Source organism: Myodes glareolus, chromosome 24 (genome assembly GCF_982192425.1).
Source record: "Myodes glareolus chromosome 24, mMyoGla1.1, whole genome shotgun sequence".
Taxonomy (NCBI): domain Eukaryota; kingdom Metazoa; phylum Chordata; class Mammalia; order Rodentia; family Cricetidae; genus Myodes; species Myodes glareolus.
In genome coordinates, this window is record NC_142049.1 from 31,430,562 (window position 1) to 31,454,547 (window position 23,986).

At 47.2% G+C, this 23,986-nt stretch overlaps 1 protein-coding gene across 1 annotated transcript in view; it reads left to right on the top strand.

Moving 5' to 3' along the window:
- The window catches only part of Entrep2 (endosomal transmembrane epsin interactor 2), a 409,195-nt gene that overhangs the window by 363,380 nt on the left and 21,829 nt on the right, over window positions 1-23,986 (top strand). Inside the window, exons 5-7 of the mRNA XM_085682675.2 lie at window positions 12,500-12,607; window positions 21,521-21,681; window positions 22,451-22,586. Coding sequence (XP_085538801.2) covers window positions 12,500-12,607; window positions 21,521-21,681; window positions 22,451-22,586 — 405 coding nt within the window. The remainder of the gene's footprint in view (window positions 1-12,499; window positions 12,608-21,520; window positions 21,682-22,450; window positions 22,587-23,986) is intronic.

Sequence of the window (23,986 nt, forward strand, 5' to 3'; positions counted from 1 at the left end):
TTCATTTCTTTCATTTGCATTCTTTTCTAATAAAACACCTATATTATTGACACCTAAGTCATATTTATTAATAATCTTTTAAATGTACTGTTTTGCTTTGGACTAAGTATTTTCGAATGTAAATGCAACGAATCGCATCATAGTTTCTGCTGATACACTCTCTTCCTGAAGTGAATTAATCGTTCAGAAATGAATGACAAAGGCGATTTTTCTGCAGATGCACAACAGACCCCTACGCTCACCCTTCTGTGACCTACCTCTCGCCCTTCCACCTCAGGTCTTTACACGTAGAGCTGTCCACAGGTCACAGGCCATAGGTCACGGCCACCTCTCAGAACTCCCATCAGTCACCACTTCCAGTCACAGCTCACAAATCACCCATGAGTGGCCTTCGGAGGGCACTGCTGCCTCCTGTTGTGGAGGGAGAGGGCTTGCTCCTTCAGGTTTCCCTGCCTCCAGAGCAGGCTCTCCAAGGATGGCATGCTTCTGCACACATCAATTTTGCCTGGTGCCTGGCCTTATTCCAACGGCCATGAAGGCGACGTCTCACCCTTACATAGTGGTGCCCCCAAGCCTTCCCTGGGCTCTGTGGTGAGGGGGTAAAGTCCCATCCCTCTCATAGACACAGACGACAAACCTCTCTTTCCAGGACCTCCCACTCAGGTGCCTTTATGCCTAGATATCATGAGAGCCTCACCTTCAACTTCTGCAATCTCTGTAGAGCCAGCCACCTATCTCATGCCACAACATGTTAAACAATATACATGCACACACATTCGACCTCCATAAGTGAGATGCATGCACACTCACAAGCATACATATGTACACATATGTACACAAACACATGCACATACAGGCACACATACACACACACACACATGCTCGCACATGCACATGTACACACTCATGTACAAGGGACACACCGAGGATCAACGTGATCCCTCTCCAACCATCTGGCCAGGTCCCTTCTGGCCCAAAGTCTAGCAGACCTCACACTGACAGCCAGGGGCAGCCATGTAACCCTCAGCCTCACCCCTTGTTTCTAGGCACAAACCTTGCTGTCCCCAGCCTGTCCCCAGCACTTTCTTCAGGACTACTCAGGGTGACACCACCACGAATAGCAAACGCCCCAAGGGTGGTGCTCCCACCAATGGCATCTCCTGGGTATGAGGTCAGGAATAGACCAAGCACTTTCCAGATAACAATTTATTAGGCACATTGGCTTGACGTGAAGCACTCCATGGAAGGCGGCCCTTCATATGGCAGGCTTCCTCCCTCGGCTGCAGTACCAGCTGGAGTCTCCAGTGCCCGACTGACCACCCCCAGACTTTTAATTTTTATCTCACATCGTGCTGGTGAAGAAGGGGCCTCGAGGTAGTAATCCCCATAAAGTCCCAGGCCAGACTGGCTCTAAACCTTTGTCACCTGAAATCTCACTAATCTCTTTCATCTCGTTTTTGCTACCTTGGCATTTATTCAAGAAAACCTATCATTTTAAGACTGATTCAGCATAGAGCTAGAGTTATGACAGAGTCCCACAATGGCTGTGAGAAGGTTTGCACAGCAGAGGCATTTCCCCAACACTCAGTGATTACAACATGGACCTTGAGCACCGCAGAGCTCAGTGCATATTGCAGGTGCTATTTTCTATCCCTCTGATAAGGCACCACGACCCAGGCAACCTATGGAAGGAAGGGCTTGTTTGTGTCTATGGTTCCGTCACCAGCAAGCATCATGGCAGACGTGGGGCTGCAGCAGCAGGCTGAGAATGTACATCTTGGACTGAAAACACAAAGCACAGAGAACGAATTGGAAGCTGGGCAAGGCCTGAAGCTCTGGAAGCCTGTCTCCAGTGGCACACTTCCTCCAGAAAGGGCACATCTCCTCAGCCTTGTCAAACAGTGCCACCAACTGGGGGCCAAGTGTTCAAACACATGTGCCTATGGTGACTATCTTGTTCAAACCACTACAAGGATGAACTTTCATTTTCAAAACAATACCTAACCACTGTAAAGAAACTAAAAACTAGTTATATTATAGGTAGACACATATATTATAGATGACACTAGGTAGGTAAGAAATCTTATAGTATATTAATTTTTTTGGATATTTATACAACATCCATTTATGTACGTAAAATGTTTAACCAAAGCCAGAGCTATTGTTCTACCAAAACAGGAGTGCCCTTCATATGCGGATGACATGGACCAAGGCTCCCAGGAGCTACGTGGAATCACAGATGGTTCCAAGGTCCATGTGCCTATTTTCTCTATACGTATGTGTTTACATCATAGTTTGATTTATAAGTAAGCATGGTGAGAGATTGACAGGAACTAAAAGCAAAATAGTGCATCTGTGTAAATACGGTATAATACATTATTTTAAACCTGTGGTAATTTTTTTTTCTGGAATTTTCTATTTAATGCTTTTGGACCATGGGTAATCGAAACCAAAGAAAACAAAACTACATATAAAGGAGTTAACTGTGTTAACAACTTTGTTGTTTGAATTAATGTATCCCGGATAGAGCTGGAGACAGATGGACTATTTGTTTATCGCCTGCCAGTCCCAGGGCCTGTGCTGAGTCTGTCTGTGAGCGTCAGGGTTTACCCTGCACAGTGCATGCCTGGACTCACTTCTCTCTACCGTCCTAGCTGTGTTTCCCCATGTGAGACACTGGGAGGAGAGAGGGTGAAAGGGTGGGCTCCATGTTTTCCTCCAGCGCCCATTTTCCCTGGCAGGTTTTGGCTACACACCCTGCTCTGTGAAGGTGCACTGCCCTCTAGGCTCTATTTTGGCTAGACCTTGGTAATATGGCTCCCTCCTTTTTTTGGTCAAGCCCGTGATGATAGCTGGGCCCTACTCTGGCTAATGCTGGGATTTTCTAGGCTTTGCTGATTTCTTTGGCCTGCTTACCGGTCTCCAGTCAACATTTGAGCATGTGTCTTGGTGAGCCTCCCTGTCACATGACAAACCCTGCCAGAAACAGTGTAGAGTGTGAGGAGAAGGCTTTCTTTTGGCCCGTGGTCTGAGAAGGTTTTGTCCATGGTTAGTTGGCTCTGTGGGTCTGGCCCTGTTGTGAGACAGAGCACCATGGGAGGGGGATTTCTTCTCTGTGGCAGATAAGAAGCAGAGTCAGGGGCAATCCAAGAAGGCAAAGTCCCCAGGATACAACCCAGTGACCTACTTTCACTATCAAGACCAAGTTTCCAAATCTCTGAACTTGTAGGGCTCTCCAGAAGACTCAAACCCAGAGACGACATGGCACTGTGCGGCCCCTCCCATATTCCCCGCCTTACCATCTCACAGGTACACTCAGATATCAAGTGCCATGCGTTCGTGTTTCTCTGAGGTTCTGAGTTCCTGTAGCAAATCAAACCCATCGAGTAGGCTGTTAGAAGCTCAGTTTGTGACGAGCCAGTCAAACAGCCTGGGATTAGAGATAGATATCTGAGGTGCTGGGTAGAGGCCGTCAAGGAGCTGCTTAGCCTGTGGGATCTAAGCTATCTCTGGGTGGTTAGGAACCATACTGGATCAGACACGTCCTTGCTGGTGTCTGATCCTGGAGACCTGCCCACTTGTTTGCTGGTGAGGACGAACCTCACATTTGGGAGTCCAGAAGCCTGAGTGCTGCTTCTAAAGATATGTTTTGGCATATTCTCAGGCTGCACATAAATGGCCCTTCTGACCTTGTATTTGGCCTACATCTGCCCTTGCTTGTGAGTCATCCATGGGAAGGAATCCAGATCATTTTCACTTCAACGCTTCCTTTTACCTGTGTGGACCTACAGCATTTCCTTGATGAAAATGTGGGCTCTCGATGTGTTCTTACAAACAGTAGTACGCCAAGCATCGCATTCATATCTCCCAGGCACCGAGGAAAGCACTGTGTCCTGCAATTCGTGTGTCGTCCACTTCACGGAACTCTGCTAAATTGTGCTCCGAATTGGCTGGATGCATTGCTCCCGCCACCACTTTGTCCAGGTCCCCATGCCTCTGTCTGTTTCCATGCCTTCTGCTGTGGGCACCTGAGAGCAGACCAGAACATCATCCCAGGGCTGGTGTGTGTATCCTCCTGGCCACAGGTGATGCCGCAGCCTGCATGTGCTAAGACCACGGAGCGGCTTTGTTCATCTCTTTCACTACTTTTACACTGAGTTGTAATTTGCTTTGAATTTGTAAATGTTCCTTTTGCCTTCTGAATAGTAATTGTTTCTTGGAGTGTACTGCGGACAGAACTTCCATCTGCACCCTAATTTTCTTTCTTTCTTTGGTTTTAATGCCTTTTTCTCACTAAATGTCTTAACATTTTAATACAAATGTTCATCATTTTTCTTATAATTTATGCCTCTTGCCTTGTTTAAGGAATGCAGTTATTTTTCTTTGTTCATAAAATTATATTTTCTAAAATTGCCATACACACCGAATCCCACAGGAAACAATTACTCCTAGGTAAAAAAACAGGGCTTGGCTCCTTCAAGTCCTTGGTCAGAACCTTTTACCAACTGATCTATAGAGAACCATGTTTTGCGTGGTTATTTTATGACTTTGACAGGGTTTCTTTGGGAGAGGGGTCAGTGAGGGGGGTCAGTAGGAGCTGAGGACATGACTCAGTGGCAAGTGCTCTGTGAGTGTAAGACTCCAGTTTGCATTTGAGGGACCAGCACTTCAATGAAAACCAAGCATGACTGCCTATACGTGCCCGTAACCTCAGCAGCAGTGAAAAACTAGATAAACAGGTCCTAAGTACTCACTGACCTGCCGCTCAGCCAGAGGACAAGCTTCCGGTTACTGAGAGACCCCTTCTCAAGTCAGACAGGGATAGAGGAAGGTACGTGACATCCTGCTATAGCCTCCACATGCACACACATACTCATGGGTGCGTGCACCACACACACACACACACACACACACACACACACACACCCTACAGACCCACACAATACACAGTGCACATGCATCCAGAGAAAGAGAGACAGAGATGGGGGCAGAGACAGGGAGGGAGAGGGAGAGAGACATTTTGGAGTTAAAAATAGATCTTAGCAAGTAGCCAAATTTGCATGTGCAAAACTCACAAATAATCGAGCGCACCCACCCTCCTCTCCCTCAGAGCTGCAGGTTGGTTTTATGTTTTCATCCAGAAGTTGCAGTGGCATATTGCAGATTTATGGTTTTTAATTTCTCCCTTGTGAACAGTGTGACATTGCTGATGGCTCTCCATTCATAAATGATGGGCCTGGTGTCATTGACTGTGACCCCAACCTTTCCTATTGATCTGCTGTGTGTCATGTCTCCCGGCTCTTTTTGTGAACTCCGCTGCTCTTTGCCCATTTTCCGACTTTTTATCAACTCCGTTCTACCTCACTCACTCCGGTTTTATAACTAGCCCATTTCCACAAATCCCTCATGTGCTCTGTGTGTTGGTAGCTTGTTTTCCCTGCTCAGGAATTTTCCGTCTGTATATAAACCACAAAATGCTCAACCCCGCCCTGGGGAAGGAGAGTTGATGTTGGCAGGAGAGCGGGTCAGAGCAAACACCTGTGTGTCCACCTTACAGCCACAGGTGAGTGCACCCCAAGGAGACTAGCGGAAATATTCGATGTTAAAAGATAATACCAAATCATTTACTTCCACCTGAAACATCTTGGCATCCTTGTTGGCTCGCTGCGGTACTTGGCAAGGTTATTTGGAGAATTTGTCCAGCAGGTTATCTTGTGGTCTTGATGTGCGTTTCTCAGCTATTACTGAAATCTTTGTATTTCCCATTATTTATTTATTTGTGTGTGTGTGTGTGTGTGTGTGTGTGTGTATTCACGCTCATATATACGTCATAGATGGCTGGTGCATGTATGGAGGTCAAAGGACAGCATGCAGGAGTCAATTCTCGCCCACCACCTAGGTCTGAGGGATCAAACTCAGGTCAGGCAGCAAGCACATTTGCCCACTGAGCTGGCTGGCCATCCATGACGAACTTTTCAGATCCTTGTCCACCATCCCATTCTTCTGCTGAGAACAGCTACTCCTGTCTGCGGATGGACTTTTATCCTTTATTTGCTTTTGTCATTTGTGTGAGGTTTGTTTTTTTTATTATTAAGTACGTTGGTATTTTCTAAGCATAACGATATACTTATGTATTAACTTTCCTTTCTCTTTCACCTTATTAATCTTTTCATGCATGTGTATAAGCAGTTATTTATCTTGGTATTACTAATTCATTCTTTCCATCAAAATATATTTTTGCCTTCTTAGTCACAGACCAAGTTCTAATACTTTTTTGTATTCTTTTCTGTTAAATATATCTTTATTTCCTCTCTCTCCCTCTGCTACACCCTTATCCCTTGGTATACATTGTTTTCTTCAAGTCTGAACTTAAAATTCAAAAGAGTACAATGAGGTAGCTTACAAATTTTCAAATGAATGTTTATGAACAAGTCATTCTACCATCTACAGTGGTGGAAGACGTGGTCTCTGGTCTTGCTATCCTTCCAGATGGAAGTCGGAATGTTCTCTATTTCTCCCATAGGGTCTATGACTTTATCTCCTCTTAAACTAACAAACCAGCCTGTTCTTGGTTGCTATTATTTCTCTGACAGAAGACAGAAGAGTCCTGGTTCAGAGACAGGGAGGCTGAATGCTCCCAACAGAAGCACTGTCCAGAGTGACTGATCTGCCCTCAGTCAAAGTCCCCAGTCTGGAGGCCTGTGCATACAGCAAGCTTGGTGATGGATGAGGAATGTGGAACATGGGGAGTCCGTGCCTACGTAGTAAATCTATACTTTGGGGCACATGTCACCTCTTTCCTCTTTCTCCAGAATTGCTTTTTGCAAAGTCAGCCCAGGGAAGTGAGCAGTCAAGATCTGGATCTGAAGGAACTTGGAGGTGTGCCCACACCCGTGGCTGACTGCCTCCCCACACAGATAAATAAATGTCGGTAGGAGAGAAGAACATAGCTAGTGTCAGACATGCCCAGGATAGAAACAATACAGGGCATAGGTATCTAAAATGACAAGCCAGGCAAAGCCCAACTCCACTCCACATTCGGTTACATCAGATATCTATGATCCTCCACCTCCTGTTTCATGGGTTAGGCTGCCCAGCAGGACGCCTCAGCCAATAAAAAAAGAAAACACGTCAAAGGAGAAAAACCTAGTGAACGGACTCACGGAAAGGGTTGTAGGGGCTTGTCATCTGCACAAGGACATTTCCAGAAGGCAAAGGTATCAAAGCCCTGGACTTCACGTTTCCCCGATGTGGAGGCATCTGTGAGTTGTCGTTGCTGACACCCGTCTCCAGCTGGGAGAATCCCGCTTTAGTGGGAGTGCAGAGAATCTTTGGAGACTTCCTCGTTTGTAGATTTGCCAGAGTATCTACAACTTTTTCCCTCTTGTTCTTGTTCTATGCATGATGTGTTCTGTGAGGGAGTTTCTTCAGAATTAGATTAGTAACCTGGGAGGTAAGGGTGGCAAGTGTCCAGCGGCCAGATTTGTGATCAGCACTGACAGACGTGCTGTCTCCAAACTTGCCATACCCACTGACCGTGGACAGGGATTTTACAGACTGAACTCTAGCATTCGCGGGGAGGCCCTGGGAAAGCTGCCGTGGCGGTGAAGGTGTCATTGAAACCAGAAAGGAGTTGTAAAGCAACATTTAAACCCAATTCCAGTGTTGTGCTGTTAGAGAAGCAGCTGGGGGAGCCGTGGGAAAGAAGTCATTCTGGAATGTGTCTCAGATAAACACATTTCACAAGACATAAAGCAGCGCTCGCCTCAGGGTGTGTATTCGTGAGAGGTTTTAAGGCTGGTGGAAGCGGAGGCAAAATTAGTGGTACTTTCAGGGCATTCGTCTCCGTGACAGTGGGACATGTGGTCACTGAAATTCAACTTCCCAGTTTTCAATCTATTTCTAGCTATGCTGCATTGCTAGGGATCACTATAATTTGGAATTCCCCTCAGACACATGTGAAATGTATAATGAAGAGTTCGGTATAACCTTCCAGAGTGTTCTCTAATGTCCCCATAAGGTAAAAATGGTGATCTGGTTGCAGACATGCATCTCCTTCAGGGTACTGGTTGGGGTACCCTGACCCTTGAAGTGTGATGGATCTAGAAATGGGAGTAAATATAGGTCACTGGACACGTGAGGAACATTCTCAAGGTCAAGGTCATGGGACAGCTCCTACTCTGCTCCTCCAGATCTGGACGCCATCATGAGCTACAGATCTGCTTTGCCAATGACTCTCCAGCTTGTCTGTGGAATGGTACATCCCATGTCCCAGATGATACGTGTTTGAAATGGTCATCTCCCATCACCCCCTGGCCCTGGGGCTGGTGTCCCGGGTTACACTAACAAGGATGGCCTCCTGTCATCTCTTCACCCTCAGCTATTGTCTCCCTACTCATCAGCAAAACATGGCCATACTGTATTGACTTGGGCTCTGAAGTTTGGCTCAGACACTGTCTCCATACATCCGTGGGCCATGGCCCACATTGCTCTACAATAGCATATCACCAGTCTCTTCACGTTTCCAAACGTTGGAGCCCTGGTAAAGCTCAGGTTCTATGCTAGAGCCTTCAAATTACTTTCTCAGTCATTTTAAATGAAGCTCTTGTTGCCACTCCAACATCACACATTTTCATTGGTAATGAGTTACAAACACAGTCTGAGCTCCTCATCCTCTCTCCAGAACTGTGTCTGTGTTCTGCTCCATGTTTAAACCCCCGTCCCGTTCCTTCGTTAGTGGCTTGAGGAGCAGAAGGGGCATATGGAGGGGCCGTGGCAATTTTGCACAGCCTGCTCAGCTCTGCCATAATCCAAAACAAAAACGCCACCCAAAACCTCTTCCCAAAATGGCGTAGCCAAAGATGAGATTTACCTCCCGCATGAAGCAACCGCCAAATTGACAAAATGTATGGGGATGCAATAAAGGACTTGTGGTTCCTACGGGGTCTGTGAAGAGTGTCCTTTGGGTATTCTGTTGAACACTGTTACCATATGCTGGGGAAGAAGCTACCAGAGGCCCGGAACAAAGCTACCCGAAAGGATTAGAGACACAGAGCCTGGGCTCACAGGGCTGGGCAGACTTGGATTCTCACATTATTTAGAGGTGTCAAGATGGCGGGGATGACAGTGGGAACCATTAGCCACAGACTGAGCACTGCTTAGACCATAAACCCAGACTCCTTCCTCTGGCTGCACTTACACTGGACTATACAACCTTGGGAACCATGGAATGCCGTGAGCTAAATTTACACTCCATAATATTATCAGAATCACACCCCTTTTCTATCTCACAAGTTGGCCTTGAGGTTCCAAGGAAAGGGAGTAGGGAGTAGACAGTGACTTCTGCAGTGACCGACTTCCTAGAAGGTGTTACAGAATTAAAGCTATGGGTTCATGACTACAGGAACAAGCCCTGGAAATTCTGGTGGACTGGACAGTCAGATGGACACAGACACCTGCATGCATGCACAATGTCAGTCACAGAGAGAATCATCTTTTCTTTCCTCTCAGGGATGCTCACCCTTTGATAGATCACTGTATCTAATATGAACACTGTTGTTCTTCTGTGAAGAGAATCTTTACTGGTAGCTTTTGGGGTGTGTATAGTGTTTTGCCTATTCAAAAAGGCTAGAGTTGAGTGATGGATCATTGGTCAATTTTGTGAATCTCTGAGGTCATTTTTTAAAGATTTATTTATTATGTATGCAGTGTTCTGCCTGCACGCCAGAAGAAGGCACCAGATTGAATTATAGATGGTTGTGAGCCACCATGTAGCTGCTGGAAATTGAGTTCAGGACCTCTGGAAGAGCAGCCAGTGCTTTTAACCTCTGAGCCATCTCTCCAGCTCCGTTTTTTTTTTTTGTAAAAACAGGATTTTTGTAAATAATATTTATGGCATTTCGTTATTAATGTCCCAAAGAAGAATGAATTGCCTTTGGACAGTTAAATACCATGAAGCAGACCCTCTAAGACAAAGAACCATGACATGAAGCAGACCTCTAAGATGGAGAGCAATGCCATGGATAGACCCTCTGAGATGGAGAGCAATGCCACGGATAGACCCTCTAAGACGGAGAGCAATGCCACGGATAGACCCTCTAAGACGGAGAGCAATGCCACGGATAGACCCTCTAAGACGGAGAGCAATGCCACGGATAGACCCTCTAAGACGGAGAGCAATGCCACGGATAGACCTTCTAAGGCAGAGAACAATGCCGTGGAGTAGACCCTCTACAAGGAGAACGAGGTGAAGGTGTCTGCTTTGGTCATCTCGTTAGTCTTGCAACTCCCAGGGGCCAGAGTTCCAGCTAGTGCTATAAGGCAAGACAAGTGGGTGGCAGCATGTGAAGCGCAGAGAAACAACATCTGCAGAGAACTTCATTCTCTGCATAGAAAATGCCAAAGTGTCTTTTTAAAATGACTGGAACTAATGAATTCAAGATCACAATATACCACATAAACACACACACACACACACACACACACACACACACACACACACTACATTTCTATATACTCACAATGAGCATGCGGAAATTAAAATTAAAAGGACAAAAATGAATTGCAACTTAAACCTTATCCAGTAATTATCTCAAAATGAGCCATGGGCATGGACATAAACAGAACTCTAAAATTGTTTAGGGAAAAAAACATGGGAAAATGTTTAAGTGTTCAGGGCTAGACAGACTTGGCATCCAAAGCATGGCAAGAGGAGAGAGAGAGAGAGAGAGAGAGAGAGAGAGAGAGAGAGAGAGAGAGAGAGAGAGAGGGACGGAGGGAGGGAGGGAGGGAGGGAGGGAGGGAGGGAGGGAGGGAGAGAGAGAGAGAAGAGAGAGAGATTTTGGAAATTTGTGCTCTATGAACTGGCAATGGACTGGATGTCCCCCCTCCACCCCAAATTCCTATGCTGAAATGCTAAAATCCTGACCCTACTATGATGTTATTAGAGCATCATGACTCCAGACAAAATGATGTCATTGAGGTAGAGTTCTCCATGGGTTCAAGTCCTTAGAGAACCCAGAGAACTTGCTTCCCTGTTCCAATGAGGAGAAGCCACAGCAAGAAAATGCAATGCCTTGCTCTATACCTTTAGCCCACAAAGGTAGAAAACAAATGTCTTGTTTCTATAGTCACACATCTGGTGACATTTTTGTTATTGCACCCCAAACCCAGGCACCATGGGAAGTTCTTGGAAAGCCATGCTGCAGTTGGAGAAAATAATCTGCAACTCGTGTGCCTGTGAAAAGAACTGATCTAAAGAACTTTTAAAAGCCAGGAGTGAAAGGGCAAACAAGCCAATGGGAGAATGAGCAAAACCTGAAAGACATTTTACTAAAGAGGAACCAGATGGCAATTAGCAAGCGAGAAGGAATCGTTCAACATCTTTACACATCAGGGAAATTGGAAATAGAGCTGGAAATGTCAATCCACACAGACCTATCAGAACGGCTAAGCTCGAAGCCACACAAAATGTTTGCAATGCCACAGAGAAGCTGGGTCACCCATGCATTATGGGCATGAACGTAAAACGGTTCGCTGTTCCTTGCAAAACTAACTATGCAATAACTATACTTAGCAATTGTTGTCTTGGACAATTACTACAGAGAAATAAAGACTTCCGTTCACATAAACACCTGCACAAAGTGGACATGCTTTATTCGTATAGTCCCAAGTTGCAGATTACCCAGGGTAAACCAACTGTGGTACATCCATATAGTGGAGTACTACTCACCAATAAAAAGGACTGGACTGTTAAGGCATACAGCAGCCTTGGTGGATCATAAGACAGTTGTGGGGAATGAGGAGAAAAGAGAAACAATTGCAAATGGTCACAGGCTCTGTGATTCTATTCATGCAACATTCTTGAAACAAGCATTGAGGAGCAAGCGAGTGGTTGACAGAAGGTATTTGGAGAGAGAAGCAGACAGAGGGAGGGAAGTTTCTTTTTAAGAGGCAACCCGGGAGAGCCACAGTGTTGGGGTGTTCCATGCCTTGACTGGGCTGTCAGTATCCTGGCTGGGATAGTGAGCCAAGCTGTGGTTTTGCAAGATGCTACCACTGGGTACACATGATAACTTGGCATTATTTCTGACAATTACATGGGAATCTACAATTCCACAAATAGAAAAAAAGTCATTTAAAAACTTGACATTGTATTAAACACTCATCATTGCCGAGATACACTTTGTGACTGATTAAAAATTACTCACCTTCTGACATGAACATCCCAATATTTTCTCAGCTATTTTACAGACTACTTAAGAATTACCAAAATTATGAAAGACATATTTTAGTACTAAGAACAGTTTGAACAGCATAGTAAAAACACAAACAAATAGGTGTATTTTAAAGGCTAATTTTGAGTGTGAATAAAATACAGCCACATACAAAACGAGCATTCTGCTCATGTGGCGCTGCCCCGGGCTTACTGTGTGCCCTGGATTCTGCATCTGGGTGACCAGGAAGAACTGACCCTTTTCCTTCCTTTTTTTTCTTTCAGGATCTCCTCTTCAGCGTGTGTGCCCTCAACGTCCTCTCCACCATCGTGTGCGCATTGGCCACAGCCATGTGCTGCATGCAGATGGTCTCTGCTGATGTCCTGCAGATGGTGAGTGACCCCGCTCCTGCCCAGGCCCTCTCAGAGTGGCCAGCCCAGCCCTCCCTCCTCTAAACAGCTGGAGTCCAGTGTGTATGAGTTTTCTGCTTCTGATTAGAGAACCCTGGGTTCTGTCAGTCCAAACTGCACAGAGATCCTTAGAGTCACCTTGTGATGCACCACGAAGAGGGTGATTCAGCATCTTTGCTGCCATGACCTTCCTTCAGACATCAGCAGAGTTCCATGTTTATGATAGAGTCCCCCACCCTGAGCACCTGGAATATGTCCCTGAGTTAAAATCCTGCCGTGCTGGGCACCCTCTGGGACCTTCAGAACAAGGCCTGTCCCTACTCTTCAGTTTTCTCTGTAATAAAAGAAGTTTGGAGTTGTTAGAAGATGATTGCTCAGATTGAAAAACTGCTGTTCTTTGCTTTTGAAATTTGCTAATTAACCCTAAGGTCATGGTCCAGTGGCCCCCATCTGGTGTCATGATCAGAGTCTTTGAAAAAAAACTAACCGTCTGCTCCCATGGGAGTGGGAAGGCCAGAGCAGGGGTCGTGTTCTTGTTAATAAACATCTCTAAACACACACTTCATAAGTCATGATGGCTCTTTGTCGTCTCAGCATGAATGGACCACAACCTCGAGTTCAAGACATTATTTTGAAACTCATAATAAAAAGAAATTGGTATTGGTTTTTAGTGCTAAAAGGGTAAGAGTCACTCTTGTGCCCATTCTCTCTTCCTCTCTTCCATTTGCGCTCTCTCTCTCTCTCTCTCTCTCTCTCTCTCTCTCTCTCTCTCTCTCTCTGCTTTTGTCTTCTCGTACTGTAACAGAATAGCCAAGACGAAGTAAGTAATTTACAAAGAAAGTAGGTTCACTTAGTATGCGATTGGCTTCTGGTGTAAACCTCATGGCAAATGGCAGAAGGGAAGTAGGTGCATGTGGAAGACAGAACAAAGACAAGAGCTGTTTGTTTTGTTTTGTTTTGTTTTTTAACAGCCCTGTCCCCCAGTGGTAGCTGACCCTGCTTATTAGAGTAAATCACTCCCTCTAGATAGCATTAATCCATTCAGGTGGGGTCGAGCCCTCTTACCCCAGCACTTCCCACTAGACCCACGTCCCAACACCACAATTTTTGGCTGGGACAAGCCACACAAGCTCTCTTCGTCTTTCAACCTGACCCACAAGACCGCTGTGCCCTCTACCCAATGTTTTAAGCATTTCACTAAAGACAAGTTATCCCTATAGTGGGCTTTTCTTTTAAATCTTCCTCCCCACCTACCTTTTAGCAGCGCGTCCGTTAATCAAGATACAAGGCCAGAGAGCATCATTACCAATATGTTAAACCTCCGTTGGTCCTAATTGTATGTGGCGTGCAGCCTGGTGCTCACACCATACATCCACGCAGCTGTCATAGCGAGCTGACCTTTCTGAGAGGTCGTGGTGTTCTGGAAGGTGTCTAATTAAGCAGTTATTCAGCACGATGAACTTTTGGCCTCATTTATGGAGGCCTTGTGTTGGCAATTTTCTCCAGCGTGCTGTATAAAGGAAAGGTTAAATATAAATACCAGAAGGCTCTACCCACCTCGCTGGATTCTGCTATTGATCTGTAAATATCATACCAATTCAACCAAACTAACAGAACTAAAGGCCATAGATGATGGCAGTTTGTATTCCCCCTACTTTTAAACACGAAAATGAAAATTGCCAGCTAAATAAGAATAAGGCATAGTCTAGCTGTGTAAGCATTTACAATTAAGCCAAAGTACACACTGCCCTTATTGGTGGCCATGTAGAGCAGAAGTTGGCCTGAGGTCATGTGTCAAGCATGGCTGCATCTGAGCCCCACTGCTTCTGCCTGTATGGTGCCTCTGAGCACATCCCTGAACCTACTTGTTCAGTAGCTTCCTCACCCAGGAAAGGGGCCTCACAGGACAACCTGCTGACCTCCATTGATTTTTGTTGGCGGTGCTAGGATCCTTGTGCACACTAGGAAACAGCTCTACCACTCTGCGATGCCTCCAGCTTTGTCTTCATTTTTCAATATGGTAGGAGTTTCAGCCAGTTACTGAACATAGCGCCAGTGACGTCACAGCTGTGACATCACTATGATGACCTCACCGTAATGACATCATCACAGCACTGACTCCAAGTGCAGTACTGCTTTACTGTACTTTACTAACTGTGGTGTGCTGTGAGCAAGGAAATTATTATAGGAACACAAAGGCTATGTCTTAGTTTTCTGTTATAAGGAAATACCCTAGGGTAGACTCCTATAAAGAGGTTAGGTAATCATGATTTAGAAGGTCAAAGGGGCAAAACAGCATGGTGCCTGCACTCATTAAGACCCCTCTTCCCCTGTGTCACAGCATGGTGGATGTCATCTCGATGGGCAAAGATAGATGGATGAGATAAGGCTTATACTTCATAACAAGCTCTCTGAACAAAAGCCCAACATTACTTCCTTCCAAAAGCCTTGTGTCCAGTCACCTAACTCCACCCCCACCACCCCCACCCTTCCCAGGAGGCCTCACCTGTGAAAGGTTTCACGTCCATCCCTCAGAAGCACCAAGCCGAGGACCAAGCCTCCAACACAGGGACAGTGAAGGACTGACCACATCTAAGCCACAACAAGCTGCCATCAGAAACCTCCTGGCTTAGAAACAGGAGTAACTGAGCTTCCTGCTGGTGAGGCACAGGCAGCATTCTGGTCTCCTGGTCAGACTGAGCTGAGCTGTGTATGCTCCAGCGGCATGGTGGGGCGAAGGGGCAGGAGGAAGAGCTGTTCATAGCGCTATAAGCATTTGAGTCCTACCATCCTGCCAGAACTGCTGAGAGGACGGATCATATAATATAGAGAAGCGGTTTCTTTTTTTCTTTCTTTCTTTCTTTTTTTTTTTTTTTAGACACAGGGTGGCCATATGGAGTATGGCTGGCTCTAGAAGAAGTAGACTGACCCTGTAGGTTTGTAGACACATCCAAAAAAATGGAACCAGGATGTTTAAGGAGATGCTTTGAGATCTCTTTTCAGACTTTATACTTCATTTCATTCCAGTCATTTAATTAAAGGAATACTATGTGATCACTGGACGAAGCTAAATTTCATAGCGGTACATAAAGAAACCCAAATGGACGAGACAAATATGAAAGCTTCGCGGTGGTCCTTCCGTGTACCCATCATATCTAAGAGCTCATACAATTGCATATAAATAGGTGTCTTTCCTCCCTGCCCCTCTTCCAGCCTAGTGGTTGGAGGTGGTATTCCATTGTAGTTTAGATTTGCCCTTTTCCCATGATTACTGATGGTGGTTCTCTTCCTGTGTGTTTAATGGCTACTTATAGATCTTCTGTGGAGAAACAGACTGACTTTGCCCATTTTTAAAACTGGAATTGTCTCTTCTTGCTGAGTCATGGTGTTCTCTGTGTTCTCTGGATATACAGGTCTCTCCTCAGAAGTGCGGTGTGTACGTGTTTTCTCCTGTTCTGGTGATCATCTTGACCCTTGGTGGTAGCTCCCAAACCACAACACTTTAATTTCAATGATGCCCAGTGTGTCTCCTTTTTCCATTCCTGCTTCTGCTTTTGGTATCCTGTCTCCCAAGGAATTAAAATTATTCCTCCTGAGAGTTTTGCAGTCTTCGTTTGACACTGAGGAACATCTTGAGTTGGTTGCAATGTATATTGTGGGGGCGGTCCAGTTTTGTGTGGTTCCTGGCACCATCTGTTGAAATGCAAAGATTAAGGCACGGAGTTGGCTCCGGGTCACTGGTGGTAAACAGCTGACCACAGATGTATGGGTTTATCTAGAGGCTCACTGTTCTATTTCATCAGCCTTCGTGTCTATCTTTACAGCAACCCCACAGAGCCTTGCTCACCCCCTTAGAGTCCCTTTTAAAATGGGAGTGAGAATCTTCCAGTTTCCTCTATTCTCAAGCTGGTTGTGAAAACCCCATACCTTTGTCGTTCCCTGTGAATTTCAGAATCAGTTTGTCAGTTTCCGAAACATAACCCCACTGGATTCTATGAGATCTCTGCTGCGGTTCTGCGTTGTGCCGCTCACCACGACCTCAGTGTTGCCGTACCTTGTTTTGACATCTCAATTCTGGCTGGATTTCCATTTGTTGAGCCCAGTTGTGGCTCATGTTACTTACCAGTCATTCTTCTGTTATTTTTATTTGAGACTCTCAAAGTGAGAAGTATTATTTAAGTGTGTTTCTGTGTCTATATGACTATATGAGTGTATAGATGTGTGTATCTGTGTGTGTGTGGGGGGATGTGTCTGTGTGGTACTGGAGATTGAATCCCTGGTCTTGTACATGTTTGGCGAGTGTCATACCACAGCCACAGCTCCCCTAAGAAGCACTAATTCATGACAAGGTCGCTACTGGCAAGCAGCTTCCACCAGCATGTGTGCAACCTCCCGTTGGCCCATACCTCATAACCAACACACAAGGCTGTTTTCAGAGAGCACTGTGGGGCACTCCCGATGCATGCACCAGGCTCCTGCTGCCATACTTACATACCTTCCTGAGTAACTCTCCACACGGGGATGATGGGCCGAGAGGGTAAAGCCTATTCCTAGCACCATAGTCTGGGCCCTTGTCTTAGCTTTGTAACAAAACACCATGACCAGAAAGCAAGCCGGAGAGGAAAGGGTTTATTTGGCTCGCACTTCCAAAATGTAGTCTGGCACTGAAGGAAGTCAGGACAGGAACAGGACAGGGTAGGAACCTGGAGGCAGGAGCTGATGCAGAGGCCATGGAGGGGTGCTGCTGCCCATGCCTTTGCTAGGCCTGCTTTCTTACAGAAAACAGGACCACCAGCCCAGGGATGACACCACCCACCATGGGCTGGGGCCTCCCACATCCATCACTAATTAAGAAAATGCCTTACAGGCCTGCTTGTAGCTCAAAGTTATGAAGGCATTTTCTCAATTGAGGAGCCCTCCTCTCAGATGACTTTAGCTCATGTCAAGGTGACATAAAGCTATCCAGCACAACCCTACCTTGGTTCTCTTACCTGGCACTAAAGGAGAGCATCCTCCTGTACTGCCTCAGGGGCAGCCATGCAGGGAAGGCAGCCATGAACCATCCATGGGCACTCATTCTGCCATACTGTCATGTTCACTTTACTCTGGAGAGTTAGCGGATGAAACCCCAGCCATTTCTGCTGTGGCTCATATGTAACTGTCACATTAACTTTTCAGAAGAGTCCCAACTTGGTATCATGGACTGACACATCTCACCCATTTGCTCTGTGGCCTCCTTGGTTTACTGTAGGAGTTACCAGGCAGATCTCTAGTTGGCTCACGGAGACAGGCAACTCAAGGTCATGACCACAGCCAGGGCTCAGCCGTACTATAAGGGCTTTAGGATTCTAAGTACCCACATCTTAAAATTCGAATGCATCCATATTGGGGATAATTAGCTGCAGTTGGAACTAACACTATGAATGCATGAGATGGCAAGTATTACTCCTATTGCCGGAACTGGTAAAGCCCAGCGCTTCTAACATGTGCAGAAATAGTAACTGGATGGGGATGCAGTTCCGCTTATTGGCACAGCACAGTGGAGATGGTGCTTTCCCTCCTAAGTGCCTCTCGTGTCGTTCCTAGCTTTGTTTTTAAATGTAATCTCACTTCCCTACTTTCTGCTGCATCACTCTTCTCCCCACTTCCCTCGCTGCCACCTTAGCCTCGGAAGCATCCACAGCTGTCACACAGTCATCCCATCCGCGTGCCCGATCCGCGCACGTCTGCTCACATGTCTCTCTAAGCAGAGCCACTTGGAAAGTGCAGATGGGTGTGCACAGGCCCTGATAACGGTGAGCGTGCTGCTGGAAGATGTGCAGGATCCTCAAAGTCGTGACTCACCCCAGGAGTTTAACAGTCACCCAAAGAGCCAGAATTGCCGGGAGGAAGCTGGGGGCAGGGAAGGCAGTGAGCCAGGCATTGGGCAGACCTTGCTGAGGCACCCAGACCCTTGCTGCCCAAGCCTGCCCTCCATCCTGTTCCCCCGCAGATCAGGCACGGAGACAAGAGACATAATGGCCATGACAGAGGCCTTCATTTGAGCCTTCTGCATGGATCTGTGACACGGGGTGGCATTTCATGTTACAATCCTGGTGGCACCAGGGGAAGGGAAGCTGAGATTAATAGATCAGTAAGGTGCAAAGTCACGTGAATCTCAGTGGTTGCTCAGTGTCTGGCGACCAGACTCTGACTGGCGGTCTGAAGTGCATTAACCTCTTCATGGTCTCTTCCAGACTACAGAAAGCTAGACTGTAAGAGCTGAGCCAGATTTTAGTTAGGGGCTCCATGTTGTGTGCCTTGGGAAGCTACCCAGGGTCAAGTAACGGCAGCTCTTGGTGCCTCTAGCTTTCAGGTGTTCCTGGAAGAAACCCCCCTCCCATAGCAGACAGAACATAAAGTCTCGGGTGCACACTGCTATAGTATGAGTGACAAATCCTGGTGGGAAGAGAGAATGTGTAAGCAGCTCGGCCAGTTTCCACACACAGCTATGCTGGTGACTCCATGTGGGTTAGACCATCCAGGGAAGACAGAACCATACAGGAGTTTCTAACCCTCTCCAGGAGCTGTAGAATTGTGCTTTATACCTAACCATGAAGGTGTAGACATGAGGCCCCAGAGCATGAATCCTGAGTGCAGAGATCGCAGGCTCGCAGACAGGCCTTCCAGTCACGGACACGGAAGGAGGGCTGGCAGGTTGCCATCTGGGAAGGGGCTAAGTTGCCAGGAAGAGGAGACAAAGCACGCATGGTGTGGAGGGTGGCTGAGCAGACCTTGTTCGGAGCAGGGGGTGGTTGGCACTGGTTGGAAGGCAGCTGGAAACTGGATGGGATTCAGTGCACAGAGGTCTTGATGGTAAGAGATTCTCCAGCAGCATGAGCTCATCTGGGCTGCTCTAAAAATAGCTCCTGCAGAAGATGGAGCCCACATGCCAGGAGCAGAGCCTGGGCAGCTTGCTCCTTCACTGCTCCGTTGGCTGCTTCTGCGGGGGCAGGAGAGCAAGGGCAATGTAGCAAAGAGGTGTCCATCCATCCATCCATCCATCCATCCATCCATCCATCCATCCATCTACTCTGTTGATGTTGGCTGAGCGTGTGCTGTGCCCCATTCAGAAAAGAACAGGTGGATAAAACACAGACAGCCTGACAGCGTATTTATTACTTTGCTGTTGCTGGGATTAGAACTCCAAGACCAAGGCAACTTCTGAAAGAAAGCAGCAGTCCCCAGCAAAGACAAAGTCGTGCTCAGAGAGGAGGCACTGTCTTTTAACTTGGCATTGGGTTGCTGTTGTTGAGTGCTTTTGCATTTCATGAGTTTTGTTTGAGTAGATGATTGGTTCTTCTCATTTCTGATAGAGATTTATTCAAAAATAGTTCCTCATTGGACCCCCAGGACATCTACCCTCCCCTCGTCGCCTAGCTATTGAGCAGCAAGCACAGGGATTAACAGTTTATGAAGCAGAGGATGACAGCATACATCCAACCAGCTCACAGCCAGCAATTCCCCTCTAATTTCTGACAATAAGGGAACCAGCAACGAGTCAGCCTAACTGGAAGGGCAGGGAATGTGCTCTGTGTTGGGAAGGCTGGCGGTAGCCATTTCTGAGTCCCTGCGTCCCTCACTCTGATGAAGCCATCAGCCCAGAGCACACTGATTTCACTGCATTTGACCGTATTCTGAACCTTGGACTCAGCCTAGCAAGTGCAGAAATTTTCCAACTGCCTGGCCCCCCTGTCTGGATGAACCCACCCTATCCCTCCACCACTAGTTGGTTCCCTGCCACCCAGCTTCAATATCCTCACTGGCTCCTGCAAATCCCCATTAAGAATTGACCAGACAGACCCTCATTTTTTTCCTTCTTCTGAAACACACCACTTGCTGGCCATCTGCTTTAGAGCCTGGAGGTGCTGCCCCACCCGTCTTCGAGGCCCAGTTAGATCTCACCTGCTTTGTGGATGCTCGGTAGATGCCCTGTCCCACACTGATTGGAGAGCTGTCGTTGCCAATGAAGCTGCTGCACTTAACTGCGTACTTGTGATTCTTGGTGTTTGTCTCTTCTCTCTTACTTCGCTGACACACTATGGGAAAGGCTGCGGAGCCCATGCAGTGTGGGTCATTTTATACCTATAAACAAAGCAGTGTCTCGGGCATTTCCGTAGAACACGTGACCTCTGGTAGGAGTGCCCCGAGGATGGAGAGAGAAACAAGTTTCGGTTAATACTTTAGAAGCAGAAATGCAGGCAGAGGGCATTTGTTTTATTAAAATATGTTTCCCTTGATATTTTTAAGTAGCACCCAGTGTTCATACTTGCCCCCACAGGATATTCTGGAGCCCATGGTGGGCTTTCTTCACCTTTGGGGGCAATATTCTACAAAGTGTGTGGATCCCTAGGTATTAGTGCTCCTAGGGCCCATAGTGAACTCTAAGGAAGTGTGTGAGACAGGCTGGGCTCACAGTGCAGGCCCGAAGCACTTTGCAGGACTCGGAGAAGGGACTTAGGTGTAGGCGTGTACCATGAATGCACTGTGACAGGGATTTGCCGGTGCTGTGTGGGAACATGAGTGACAAGTGTCCTTTTGACTGCAGTGTTAAGGCATTAGCGTCATAGGAGTGAAGGTTCACAGTAAGAATCTGCATTAAAGACTTCCCAGCTCTTTAACACACACACACACACACACACACACACACACACACACACACACACATCAGAGGCATCCTGCATAGCAGTATAGGAAGTGGAGCAGAGCAAGGTCAGAGCTATCCTTTATACAGAGCGTGTTTAGCAGTCATGGCTTGGCAGCCTAAACCGTGCTATGTAAATGTGTTTGCAATTAGCTCCCTTAGCCGCCAGCCACACAAGCCCTGGGATAACGCTGGTTCTCTGTGCTCTCCAGTTCTTCCCACAGAGGTCCCACTCGGCCAGTGCTGCCTGCGTGACTCCACACGGCACCGTTCTCCACCAGACCCTGGACTTCGATGAGTTCATTGCCCCCCTCCCGCCTCCACCCTACTACCCTCCAGAATATACCTGTACGCCCACAGCGGAGGCCCACAGGTCAGTCTTCCTCTCGGTGTCCCGTGTCCCGTGTCCCGTGATGCGTGAGAAGCCACAGACAGGAAGCGTCTTTGGGAGGAGGAAGTGCTGATGGCAGGGGAGAGAAAGGTGTGGAGGGGAACAGAATAAAAGCCGGTACAGAGACATGCGCCTTACAAGGATAGCCAATGAAGAAAGGCCATGTGACCTGGAAATACAGAATTTCTTTTCTTATTTTTGTTCTCTGGGGTTTTGGTGGTGGCGATGAGTTAACTGCATTCCATTTGTATTTTGTTGCTGGTGACAGCCTCACTGTACAGCCAGGGTGGCTTTGAACTCCCTAGGTAGCTCCAAATGGCCTCACACTCACCATGCTCCTGCCTCGTTGTCCCAAGGGCTAGAATTACAGGCAAGCACCACAAGGCCTGACTTGAACAGAAGATTTCTGTTTGTATCTTTGTAGTGCCACCTAAAATGACACCGTAGGCCAGTAGTGAACTCTGTTGTATTCTTATGTGTGCAAACTTGCTCCTGAGCGACAGTCGTCACAGAGCGTGGGACATTAATTAGAAATTTCATCGGCTTTATCATTGTCTTAATTATAGTAGACAGAGCTGAAGTGGTCAATGAAATACGAGCATCTTTCAGAAGAAAGACCAAAGTTAAACCTGCCCATTGACTCAGGCTTTTATCTTCACCATGACAATATTAGATAGTCAACATTTGAAGAGAAATGTCAGACTCTAGGCTCTCAGAGGATGACCATGTGATGGGCTGTCCTGTTTTCTAGGGGCCTCCACCTGGACTTCGCCTCCTCCCCATTCAGCACTATATACGATGTTGCCATCAACAGCCCTGGCATGCTGTATCCTGCTGAGCTGCCCCCACCGTATGAGGCCGTGGTGGGTCAGACTCCCGCCAGCCAGGTGAGGCCTGGGCCCTGACAAGATCAGCTCCTCTGCACACCACACTTCCTGGCCTGTCCTCAGAAAGCTCCCTGACAGTGCTGACGGTGTCACTGACACCAGCCACTGCCCTGTGATGAAGCCTCTGCATGTACCGTGTAATGTGTGAAATGTGTGTGCCTTGCGTAAACTGCAGGATGCTGAGTCCAGCCCGAGCCTGGGCACATCAGTATGTGAACTCGCCCGTTTGGTTACTCAGCTTAATTCCTGCAGCCAGACACACAGCCCAACTCAGATTTGTCTGTCTCCCATGCTGCCCAGTGGGTCTGGAGAGAATGTAGAAGCTGAGACAGCTTCTAACTCGTGACCAGAGCAGGGGGAGCTGAACTTGGGGACTAAGGACTTAGGGGACCAAGACCTGTATTGGTCATTGCTGCAGACATGATCGGATAGATTTGTAAGAGGTCAGGCAGCCCCAGGCCAGAGATGTGCCTCTACTGATGGCTGTGAGGCCTTCTCTGAGCTGTGTGTGCCAGCTCCCATTGGTGTATGGTTCCTAGCCATGAGCAGGCATTTTGAGTATGTCTGTAAAGCCTTGGTTTCCTCACTGACAAATGATAGGGAAAAAAAAATCACCTTAGTATCAAGTTCATTGAATGAAAGGGAATGGTGCTGATTCAGAAAAAGACTGGGAACATGGTAAATCCTGAAGTCGGGGGAGTCTCTGGGCATATTTTGATAGCATTTTTTGTATATTAGCCATTATTATTGTTGTCCTTGTGGAGTGTGAAATCTGTAGTCAGGCAGAGGTGAGGTCATGGGGCCAGGGAGGCCTTAAGTGGAGGCTGTAGGGATTGAGACAAAGATGGGGACGTGGTAGTCAGGTATGTGCTGAAAACTGTCCCAAGCACAAGCCATGGAGCTGGATAATACCACAATGCGGAGGCTCTACAGGGCACTTGAGCTATGTCTACACTCTGCTCCCGTTTCCCTACCGACTGACCCCTGGAAGACAGCCCTGGTGCAGGGCTCAGCCTTTTTGACATCACCTCAAGCTCTGACCCTGCACCTTGGACATCAGAACAACACGCGGGGGTGGAGGAAAATCAGTGTTACTGGTGTTTACCTCAGCCACCGGCAGGATGTGGGTCCCATGAAGAAGCTCTGTTTATAGAGTGCTATCTGCCCACTGTAGCGGCTCAGCCTCAAGGATAATCGAGCCACGAAGGTTGGTCACTTTCTGTAGGCTGAGTCGGGGGACAGGTAAAGGCAGCAGGGTGCATGCATGCAGTGATCAGAAGGACGCATGGGCAATGTTCGGGCTGTTGGCATCAAAGGAAATAGATGCATTTAGCACAGCGAGTCTCCCTCATAGTGGGTCAGCCTGGTGAATCCCGCCTGCCCTGACACAACCAGAGGAT